Genomic DNA, 10,745 nt, shown 5'->3' on the forward strand with positions numbered 1-10,745 from the left:
GGGCGGGGGGTGCCAGCCTGACCCCCCCCTCCCCAACCCTCAAACCGCCCCCCCCCGCCCCGGGGCTGGGGAGAGGTGGGAGCGGGGAGGGGCGGCCGGAGGGATGGGGAGGCGCGGAGACGGGCGGGCGGTGGGACAGACAGACAGACAGACAGACATGCAGGCGGGGGGAGGATTGTCCTCGCCTCTCCTCTGCCACGGCCAAGCCCCCCCCTCCTCGGTAGAGACTCCCTGGGGACCCCCCATCCCCGCTCGCTGCCCCGGGAGCGCGGGGACCGGCAGCGCCGCCGTCCCGCCGGGGCGGCCCCGGGGCGGCAGGTGAGCGGCCGGAGCGGCGGAGCGGGGACGGTGCGGGGGGAGTTGGGGCGGGGGGGCAGCGCGGCTGTCGGGGTCCCGCTCCCCGCTGCAGCGCAACCCGGACACCCCTCGGAGCGGCGGCCACTCAGCTCCGCAGCCGCCGCACCGGGTACCGGAGCTTCCCCCGGTGCCGCGGGCTGCCCGGACCCCTTCGCCACGGCCACGGGGGTACGGGAGGGGGGAGCCCGGTGCCGCCCGACCCCCCTCAACCCCAACCTTCCTCCTGCGGGGTGTGAGAGCCAAGAGCCTCTTCCTTCCCCATTAACCTCCCCGGGTAGGACACGCCGACCCGGCACCCGTGGGGACTGTGACAGTGACCGCGGCAATGCCTGTGGCATTTCTCATCACCCCCCGGGCTGCGGGCAGCCCCATCATGGCCAAACCCTTCTGAGACCCCCCACGCCATCCCTTCCCCTCCTGACCCACACCCACAAGTGGGTGCTGCCCCAGGGATGAGGAACATGTCCCCACCACAGGCTGGGGAGCTCTTGGGGACAGGGGGAAATGTGGCCCCCCCAAAAAACAAAAGACAAAACCAAACCAAAGAGCTTTGTTTAAAACAAAGGCGCTGGCCGGCCGGCACTGCTCGGGCGTGCTGGGAGGTAAAAACCAGATTCGTTTCCACTCCGGCCCTGGCCAGGTCTGAGCCCTCCCGGCAACTTTCCCGGCAGCGACCGCATCCTCCCGGCTCCCCCGGGTGGGGCACAGGGGGACTGGCTGCTCCCCAAACCCGCAGGGATGCTCTGTGCCCGACCCACCGGCCCCGGGTTTAGGGACCCCTCATACGGATAAACCACGTGCTGACACCCGCTGTGACGGCACCGCAGTGATTTATTGGTTGTAATCTGTGGATTTGGTGTCAAATCCCCGACAAAGTGCCCACCAGACGTGCTCGGGGGGGGGGGCGTGGGGAATTCTCGACTCCCCCAGTTGAGGCAGGGGCTTCTCCAGCTCGTCCGCAGCACCTGGCGTGGGGTCACAGCCTCTCCCCGCGGCCAGCATGCAGGGTATCTGGTTCCCTCCCCCGAGCAAACATCCCCCGCCGCAGCGTGGAGAGGGTGGGAAAAGCCGCCGGCACATCCCTGGGGGGCTGCCAGCCCGGGGGGGGCTCGCCAAGCCCTGTCCGTCCCCTCCCCAACAGGCAGCGCCGAGGTCGTTCCTGGGAGTTTATTCTGGCTCACGCTGGGCCGACACCTGAGAGAGGAGAACGAGGAGGAGGAAGGTAACGCGGCCCCCACCCTTGCAGCAGCCCCCCCACCTGCTGCCTTCCCCCCCAGCTCCCCCCTCCTCCTCCGCTGAGCCCCGCGCCAACCAGAGGTGCCGAGATGGAGCCCCTGCCCCAGGAAAAGAGGGGGGCACAAAGCCCCATCCTCCTCCTCCTCCTCTTCCTCCCCCAGCCCTGCGCACCCGCTGCCCTCGGGGACCACGTCACCGGCAGCGCCGTGGGCAGCTGACCTCACCTTCGGCCCGGCCGGGGTGGCATGTGTCCATGTGTCCCCCCCGCTGGCGCCACTGCCGTCCCTGCCTCCCACTGCTGACCTTTGCGGCGGGCAGTTCACCGCCCGCCTGCCCACAGCCCCCCCGGGCCCTGCCTGCCCCCCCAAGGGCCAGGGGAGACCCACAAACCCCTGCACTTTGGGGGGGTTTACCCCAAACTGCCTGCAGCCCCGTCGAGCCGTGGGCTGGGGCAGGCAGGGGACTGTCCCGGCTCCTTGGGGACACCCCCGGGGCACAGGCGGGGGACGTGTTGGGGCAGCAGGAGCCCGGCTGTCCCCTCCTGCCGGGCAGGGAGCGGGAGCCCAGCTGTGGCCGTCTGTCTGTCTGTCTGCCTGGGCGAGGGCACCGCGCCATGTGCCGGGAAGGAAACGGCGGCTCTCAGGGGAACCGGTGGGAGGGGACACCCAGGGAAGGTGACAGGGATGAGGGTCCCCAACCCCAGGGTTGCCCCCCAGCCCCATATCCAGCCCGGTCTCCGGTGCCTCAGGGCGGCCAGGGGAGGAGGGAGGGGTGCGCGTGGCTTTGGCCACCGCTGAGGTGTGTGTGTCACGACCGCAGCCAGCTGCGTCCTATCCGCAGCCCCATAAAACGCCGAGCCCCGAGGCCAGAGCCCCTCCTGGGGACGCTGGCTCCAGAGGAGCCCGGCTGCCGTTCCAGAGTTGGAACGGACGCTCGCGCACACAATCCCGTCCTCCTCCTCCTCCTGGGAGGAAGAGGCCGGTAGCCAGTGCTCACCCCAGGGGCGGAGGGAGCCAGATCCAGACAACCCTGGGGGGCCGGACCCCGAGCCCAGGCCAAGGCAGGCCTGGGAGCCCCTGAGCTCCCTGCCTGCAGCCCCAGCCCAGCCACACACACGTGCCTTGGCCCGAAGAGCGGCCCCACAAAGGTCAAAAGTTTCCCTACCTGGGTCCAAAACGCTGGGCGCAGGGTATTCAGACTGGCGCTGAGCACCATCAGCACACCTGAGATGGAAAAGAGGTGCAGGGGGAGAGGCCACGTGTTGGAGGACGGCAGCCACGGGACAGGGGCTCTGCGCCCCTTCCTCTCTCAGGTGCCAGCCACGCCGTGCGCTGGGGCCCCTCAGCCACCAAGCCCAGGAGGAGGGACTTGGGCAGGCGCTGATCCCGGCTGGAGGACCCGCTGCGAGCCGAGGCGGGTTCCTCGCAGCCAGACCCCCCCGGCTTCCCTTGAGGCCCTAACCTGAGAGCCAGTCGCTCCGGGCCGGCTGCAAGCGCTTTGCTGAGCTTCCCCCTTCACCAGCCTCAGCCACAGCGCCGCCTTTCCAGGTACAGGCGTCCCACTGCGGCGCAGCCTGCGGGACGGGGAGAACGTTACCAGCTGCCAACGTGGTTACAACGTCCTCTGCTGCCTGCAGAAGCGAGCGCTCCCTCCTGCCACGGCTTGTCCTGCTCCATGGAAGAAACAGCAGGAGCAGGAGTGGTGTGAACTGCCCGCTTGCCTTGGTGCTCCCCGGCAGACTGCGGTGGGATGAGATGTGCCAGACGAGCAAGAAATGCTGTTTGAATGATTCTGAAATGATGGTGAAATATGCTTAGTAAACCTTTCCCACGTCAACGCTTGGCAGTTTGCAGAGCTCATTAACAGAACACAACGGCAGCAGAGCCGCCCGGGGCAGGGCCCCCGAACGCCCGGCTCCACGGAGCCGCGGGGGGGCACCGGGAGCGCCCGGAGCCCTGTCCCCAGGGGCGCGGGCAGGGCAGGGGGAGAGCGTGATGGGGGCTGAGCCGAAGAGAACGATGATGAGGCGGCGGAGGGCAGGGAGCCCGGGGCTGCGGGGGGAGGGGGACTCGGGTACAGGGGACACTCACCACTGGGGCTCATCCGAGGGGCAGCGGCGGCGGCACAACGAGCAGCCCGGGGCTCCCACGGGCAGCTGGGCCCGGCGGCTGCGGGCAGGGGACGGGCCCAGGGACGAGCCGGGGGCGAGCGGGCGGCTCCGGGGCAGGACGAGGCCGCAGGGACCGGCCGGGCCCCGGGAACAGCGACAGGGCCGGGCCGGGCCCGGGGAGCCGTGCGGGGATACGCACACCGGCCGCCCGCCGTCGAAGCCCCATTGGCTGAGCGGCACGTCACTCCAACGGCCGACGGCGCTTGCGCCCTGTCGGCCAATAGCGAGAGACGTAAAGGGGGTGGGGGGCGGGCCTGCCCGCGCGCGCGCCGCCGGAGCACAGGGCGGGGCAGCTCCCGGTCACGTGAGGCGTAGCCCGCCGCTGGGCCGTCACGTGGATCGCGCCGACCAATCGGTCGGCAGAGGAGGCGGGACGGAGGAAGCCTTCTACCCAATGGGAAGGCGGGCGGGAGAGGGCGGGGCGGGAGCGGTGCCGGCGCGGAGGTGAAGCGGGCGGAACCACTTGGGGGCTGGAGAGGGAGGCGGGCGAGACCATTCTGGGGGGCCGCTGAGCGGGGGAACGGCACCTCCGGGGCGCTCCGGGCCGGGGGGCGAACCACTGCCGCGGTGGGGGGGAGTCGGGTACCACCATCGCGCGGGGTGGCGCGGCCGCCGGGCGCAACCATCCGGTGAGGGCGTGGCCTCGGTGCGGGGGCGTGGCTTCAGCTCGGGGGCGGGGCTTGGGGCAGGCGGGCGCGAAGCCCCCACGTGTCCGCCCGGTCCCGGTGCCGTTACCCGCCCCGCACCATGAAGTGCATCGTCACCGGTGGCAACATCAAAGGTGAGCGGGGCCGAGGGGTGTGCAGGGGTGTGGGGGACACGGGGGTGCCCTGTGTCACCCCCTTCCTCCTGTCCCCACAGTCCTGGGCCGAGCCGTGCACTCCCTGTCCCGCATCGGAGACGAGCTGTACCTGGAGCCCACCGAGAGCGGGGTACGGGGCACTGGGGGCAGCTTCTGGCATCTGGGGGGGACACTGCATCCCCACCGGTGCCAGCACGCTGTGTGTCCCCAGCTGTCCCTCCGTGCCGTCAACTCCTCGCGCTCCGCCTTCGCCTCCTTCCTCTTCGCTCCCCTCTTCTTCCAGCTGTACGAGCCGGGCGGCCGCCAGCCCGACAGGGAGCTCGACCGATGCAAAGTGCTCATGAAGGTGCGGCCACCATCGCACCCCAAAGCTCCTGGGTACACGGGGGGGGCAGGCACAGGGTGGTCAGTAGGTTACAGAGGTTCTCCCCCATCTCTGCTCTGCCCTGGTGAGGCAGCATCTGGAATATTGTGCCCAGTTGTGGCCCCTCAGTTCCAGCAGGACAGGGAACTGCTGGAGAGAGTCCAGCGCAGCCACCAAGATGCTGGAGTGGAGCATCTCCCGTGTGAGGAAAGGCTGAGGGAGCTGGGGCGCTGGAGCTGGAGGAGACTGAGGGGTGACCTTATTAATAGTTATCAATATGTAAAGGGTGAGTGTCAGGAGGATGGAGCCAGGCTCTTCTGGGTGACAACCAGTGACAGGACAGGGGTAATGGGTTCAAACTGGAACACAAAAGGTTCCACTTATGAGAAGAAACTTGTTCCCGGTGAGGGTGGCAGAGCCTGGCCCAGGCTGCCCAGGGGGGTTGTGCAGTCTCCTTCTGTGCAGACATTCCAACCCGCCTGGACACCTTCCTGTGTAACCTCAGCTGGGTGTTCCTGCTCCATGGGGGGATTGCACTGGATGAGCTCTCCAGGTCCCTTCCAACCCCTGACATCCTGGGATGTCCCCTCCCCGCAGTCCTTCCTGGGCATCTTCCGCTCGCTGCCCTCGCTGGAGAAGACAGTGGGGAAATGTCTGATCCTGCTCAAACCCCGGGCGAACCGCCTGGTCGTGCAGCTCCACTGCAAGTACGGTGAGTGCTGTGGGGGGGACACACAGGGTGGCAGCGCCGTCCTGCCCCGCTGAGCCGCTGTCCTCGCTGCCAGGTGTCACCAAGACGCACAATTTGGCGTTCCAGGAGTGCGAGCTGCTCCAGGCTGTGTTCGACACCCAGCGCTGCGCCAGCAGCCTCTGCGCCCCGGCACGGTGAGTGGGGGTCACCGGGGGGGAACTGCGGGTAGAGACTGGGGTGACAAAGGGGATGGGGGTGACAAAGGGGACACTGCGGTGGCACTAGGATGGAAGGAGGGACGGTGGTGGGACCCAGGGTGGTGGTTTTGGGGTCCTCAGCCCCAGCTGTCCCCCCCGTGTCCCCACAGGCTGCTGGCAGAGGCTGTTGTCCACTTCCCACAGACGCTGGCTGAGGTGACGCTGGGCGCTGGCCCTGGGGGCAAGATCAGCCTCCGAAATTATGTGGAGGACGAGGCGGGTGAGCCCTGTGGAGCGGGGGGGCCCCTTCCCCAGGCCTTGGGGTGCTGCCACAACCCCCTGACCCCCCTCCTGCGCCCGCAGTGCCGAGCAAGACGATGGTGACGGAGCTGCGGTTGGCCGACGATGAGTTCCAGACAGTGTCCGTGACCCCGGGCTCCCGCATCACCTTCTGCCTCAAGGAATTTCGGGTGAGACCCCACCCTGGCGCCCCCCTCCCAGGTCATCCCTCAGCCCCCACAACCTCCTCTTTGTCCGCAGGGGCTGCTGACCTTCGCTGAGGCCTCCAACCTGCCCCTCACCATCCACTACGATGCACCCGGCAGGTAGGAGCAGCCCCCCAGACGCCCCCATGCCAGCCCTACACCTGGTTCCGCCCGCTCAGGCTTCTCTCTGCCCCCCAGGCCGGTGGTTTTCACCCTGGAAGACACGGTGCTGGAGGTTCACCTGGTGCTGGCCACCCTCTCGGACCCCGAAAGCGACCTGCAGCCCCCCACGCCCAATGGGTAAGTGGGGCCTGTGTCAGCCTCAGCTGCCATCAGTAGGGACCAGAGTGAACGGTCCCCACTCTGCTCGCTCGCCCTCTCCCCCAGTGTCTCCCCCGTGCCCGCCCCGTCAGACGACTTCGCCGATGACCTCGAGTCCTACATGATTGCCATGGAAACCAGCGCCTACGAGGACGGTCCCTCGGGGGTGCCCCCCAGCCCCACCTTCCCCCTGCGCACCCCCCGTCCAGCCGAAAGCGACCCAGAGGAAGAGGAGGAAGAAGGAGCTGTGCCAGGGACCCCCCCTCACAAGAAGGTCTGGGGTGGGCACGGGTGTGCCTGGGGACAGGGGGACAGGCACAGCCCCCTCCTGACCCCCACCTCTCCCCCCACACAGTTTCGCTCCCTGTTTTTTGGCTCCGTGTTGACGCCAGGGGGGCCCAGCCCGGCCCCCACCCAGGAGGTGCTGGCAGAGGACAGTGATGGCGAGAACTGAGAGCCCCGAGCTGCCAACACCCGCACCGTGTGACCCCCTAACCTCCAGGACAGGCACCACCCCAACCCCCAAACACAGGCACCCCCCCACGACCCATTACAAGTTTATTCCCAGAAAAAAAATCCTCCTGCCCCCCCTCCATCCACTGCCACCCCAGGGCTGGGCTCTGGGCTCCCCCCTCGCCCCAGCGGTCCCTGCCCCGGGGGGTGGATTTGGTTTGGTGGAGCGTGGCGGGGGGGGAAGGATCTTACAAATAAAAAAACCACGAATCAAAAGAAAAGCGACCTGATGGTGAGGGCGGGGGGCCGGGCCCCACCCCGGGGGGCGGCTCACAGCTCATTTCTTGGCTTTGGCAGAGTTGCGGGGAGGGGTGACGGGGCGTCCCGTGGGGTTCAGCCCGCTGAACTGCCCGTATTTGCCCTTGTTCTTGTCAGCCGGCTTCAGAATCTGAAGGAGGGGAAAACGGGGTGAATGGGGGTGCTGCAGGCTGTGCCCCCACATTGTCTCAGCCCCCAAACTCCCCTCCCACCTTTAGAGTGGAGGCTCCCCCTGTCCTCCTGCCCTCGAGCAGGAACTGGGGCACCCCACAGCCCCCCCACAGTCACCACAGGCCCAACCTCCCCCCAAAACCACCTCCCCCAGCTCACCTGGAAGGAACACATCAGCGTTTCATCCACGCTCATCATGGCGCCCGCGTTGTCGAACTCCCCGCAGTAGTTGGGCGCCGAGAAAAGGGTGACGAGCTGGCGCTTGGCGAAGAACTCGTAGCCGTCCTCTACCACCTGCGGGGGGGTCACAGCTGGCACCCTGGGGCAAATACCCACCCCCCGGGACAAACACCCAGCCCTGGGGGCAAACACCCACCTCTGGGGGACAAATATCCAGTCCCTGGGGTATATAACCACCCCCTGGGGCAAACAGCCACCCCCTGGGGCAAATACTCCCAGGGATCCTGCCTACAAAGTCCAGACAAGCCCCTCAAGGTCAAACATCCCCCTCTGGGCACAAATACCTTCTCCCCATACACACCGAGGCAGCCCCAAGAGCAAATATTGCCCTTGAGGGGCAAACATGAGGGGTAAAACACCTGCCCCACAGCCGATACCCACTGGGGACCCAAATATGCCCCCCCCGGCCATCAGTGGGGTGCCCAGTGGTACCTGGTGCGCCCGACAGATGAGATCCAGGTCGTGTTTGTGCAGGAATTTGGCCACCACCTCAGCCCCGAAGGTGAAGGAGACGCCGCGATCATTCTCGCCCCAGCCCTGCACGTCCTTGTCCGGGTCGGACCAGAGCAGGTCGCACAGCAAACCCTGATCCGGCACGTCCGTGGGGCGCATGATCCGCCGGATCTGCTCCATCGATTGCAGATCGGGAGACAGCCCTGCGGGGAGGAGGGGGCTGTGTCAGGCCCTGTCACCCCGCCGTGGCACCCCAAAGCTCCCGTTCCCCCCTCCAGCGCCGTGCCCACCTCCGTGGCAGCAGAAGATCTTCTCATCCACGATGGCGGCGATGGGCAAACAATTGAAGCAATCCGTGAAAGTTTTCCAGAGCTTGATGTTGTACCGTCGCTTGCCTGCAAGGAAGGGGGTGTGGGTGCCTTGTGCTGCCCCTTTGGGGGTACAGGGCCCCCCATGTGGGTTTCTGCACACCTCGGTGAAGCACAGGCAGCTGCTCCACAGTGGCAACATGGCACTGTGTGACACAGGAGGTGTCCTCGGGGTGCATGCTTGTGGCAGGGGGGGTAGAGGGGCACGGGACGAGGGACACCCAATGCAGATGGTACTGGGAGCACTGGGTTGGCACAGGTTGGTTGTGGGTATGGGGATGGTGGCAGGAGGATTCCTCTGGTGACTGTAGGTCAGCGCAGGACAGCACGGGGACAAGCAGAGGGGTTGTGGGAGGGACCACAGCCGCAGCCCGAGCACTCACACTCGTCGTAGAAGCCATAGATGCGGTTGATGCTGGCGCACTCGTGGTTGCCGCGCAGGAGGAAGAAGTTCTCGGGGTATTTGATCTTGTAGGCGAGCAGGAGGCAGATGGTCTCCAGCGACTGCTTGCCCCGGTCCACGTAGTCACCCAGGAACAAGTAGTTACTCTCGGGGGGGAAGCCCCCGTACTCAAAAAGCCGCAGCAGGTCGTAGTACTGCCCGTGAATGTCACCTGGAGTCGGGGGGACAGGGTGTGTGTGAGACCCCAGGTCCGCATCTACGTCCCCGGGGAAGCACCGGGACATGCTGGGACCCCCAGCGGGTCCCTGCGCCCATCCTGGGGGGTCACCCAGGCCGTGCCCTCTCACCGCAGATCTTGAGCGGCGCCTCCAGCTCCAGCAGGATGGGCTGGCTGAGGAAGATCTCCCGCGACTTCAGACACAGCCCCCGGATCTCGTTCTCCGTCAGCTGCACGTTCTTCCCCGGCCGCGACCCTTGGACTGGTCCCAGTAGAGAAATAAACGTCAGGGACCCCCCCAGTGCCCCATATGCACCCCACAGAAGGACAGACGTGGGGGCTGTGGGGCACCCTGTGGGGACTCGGGAGTCCCGCCACACCCAGAGAGGGTCCTGACTGCCCCCGTGATGGGTGGGCAGGGATCACCCCCCACCCCAGGGCACCCACCTCCTGCCAGAGCTGAGGATTGTGGCAGAGCCCCCCCAAACCCATATTCTCCCCCCACTCCGGCATCCCTGTCCCAAACACCCCCCTCACCCACATCCAACGCTGGGAGGGATGGAGGCTGTTAAGGGGCCTGGGGCTATGGGGTGTGGGGAGGCACTGGGGCCGTTGAGGGGGGCAATGGGGCTGTTTGTGGGGGCTTGAGGCCATTGGGGAAGAGGAATTGGGCTGTTGGGGGGTGGTGGTGGTTGTTGAACGGTCCTGAGGCCTTTGCGGAGGCACAACAGGACCGGGGAGGGGGCCCTGGGGCCACTGCGGGGGGAGAAGGGAGCCCTTGGGGGAGTGGAGGCCCTTGGGAGCCCCGGGACTGTGGGGAACCCCGGGGCCGTTACAGCGGGGGGGCGATGCCGTTGGGAAGGGGGGTGGAGGCCGCTAGGGGGGCTCCGGGGCAGCTGAGGGGACCCCGGGGCAGCTGGAGGCCCAGGGGCGGGGGGGGGCGGAGCGGGGGGTGGAGGCCGTTGTGGGGTCCCGGGGCCGCTGGGAGCCCCGAGGCCGTGACCGGGGGGTTCCCGGGGCTCTTAGGGGTGGTGGGGCCGGGGGGTCCCGGGGGTGGCGGGGCCGCTCACCCTCCAGGAGGCGGCTGATGATGGAGTCGAGGTTGAGCTTCTCGGTGTCCGCCATGGCCGCCGGACGCTCCCGCCCCGCCCCGCCCCGCGCGCCTCGAGCGCCCGGCGGCGGCGCCCCCTGGCGGCGCGGAGGAATCAGCGAGGCAGCGGGTGGGGGGGGTGTCCCGGTGACAACGGGACAGGGGACACGCTCCGCCTGGGGACCCTGCGACACCACATCCCCGGCGTGGGGGAACTGCAGGCGCTCCCCTCTGCAGCACAGCGACATGGGGACACCCCGGGCAAGGGGACACCGGGGCAGGGGAACACCGGGGCAGGGGGACACCCCGGGCAGGGGGACACGGGGGCCCTCAGTATCTGTGTCCCGGTCCTCGGGGCACAGGGAGAGCCCGGGGACACGGTCGGAGGTGGGGGGAGCAGATACTGTGT

At 67.8% G+C, this 10,745-nt stretch overlaps 3 protein-coding genes across 5 annotated transcripts; 1 reads left to right on the forward strand and 2 right to left on the reverse strand.

Moving 5' to 3' along the window:
- Positions 1-1,170: 1,170 nt before the first annotated feature.
- LOC309442917 (uncharacterized protein) lies at positions 1,171-4,389 on the reverse strand (the record flags this gene model as incomplete). Its single annotated transcript, XM_082059250.1, has 5 exons — positions 1,171-1,551; positions 2,758-2,816; positions 3,055-3,166; positions 3,314-3,384; positions 3,684-4,389. 5 exons carry the CDS (start codon positions 4,387-4,389, stop codon positions 1,525-1,527), a joined length of 975 nt encoding a protein of 324 aa, XP_081915376.1. The 3' UTR covers positions 1,171-1,524.
- RAD9A (RAD9 checkpoint clamp component A) lies at positions 4,274-7,115 on the forward strand. Of its 3 annotated transcripts, none has more exons than XM_082059546.1 (11): positions 4,274-4,544; positions 4,625-4,694; positions 4,851-4,911; positions 5,527-5,641; positions 5,715-5,814; positions 5,988-6,097; positions 6,181-6,287; positions 6,358-6,422; positions 6,501-6,602; positions 6,690-6,897; positions 6,979-7,115. In XM_082059546.1, exons 1-11 carry the CDS (start codon positions 4,511-4,513, stop codon positions 7,075-7,077), a joined length of 1,071 nt encoding a protein of 356 aa, XP_081915672.1. In that variant the 5' UTR covers positions 4,274-4,510; the 3' UTR covers positions 7,078-7,115. The 3 variants fall into 3 exon arrangements, with proteins under 3 accessions (XP_081915672.1, XP_081915673.1, XP_081915671.1); XM_082059545.1 differs by having other exon boundaries at positions 4,276-4,544; positions 4,625-4,695; positions 4,777-4,911; XM_082059547.1 differs by lacking the exon at positions 4,851-4,911 and having other exon boundaries at positions 4,275-4,544; positions 4,625-4,695.
- A 53-nt stretch (positions 7,116-7,168) lies between these two features.
- On the reverse strand, positions 7,169-10,399 carry PPP1CA (protein phosphatase 1 catalytic subunit alpha). The gene is made up of 7 exons (XM_082059548.1): positions 10,317-10,399; positions 9,377-9,508; positions 9,010-9,240; positions 8,549-8,653; positions 8,238-8,461; positions 7,725-7,859; positions 7,169-7,524 (listed from the first exon to the last, which is right to left on the reverse strand). Exons 1-7 carry the CDS (start codon positions 10,369-10,371, stop codon positions 7,414-7,416), a joined length of 993 nt encoding a protein of 330 aa, XP_081915674.1. The 5' UTR covers positions 10,372-10,399; the 3' UTR covers positions 7,169-7,413.
- Positions 10,400-10,745: the final 346 nt, after the last annotated feature.

This window comes from Streptopelia decaocto (genome assembly GCF_964273445.1).
Source record: "Streptopelia decaocto genome assembly, chromosome: 7".
Taxonomy (NCBI): Eukaryota; Metazoa; Chordata; class Aves; order Columbiformes; family Columbidae; genus Streptopelia; species Streptopelia decaocto.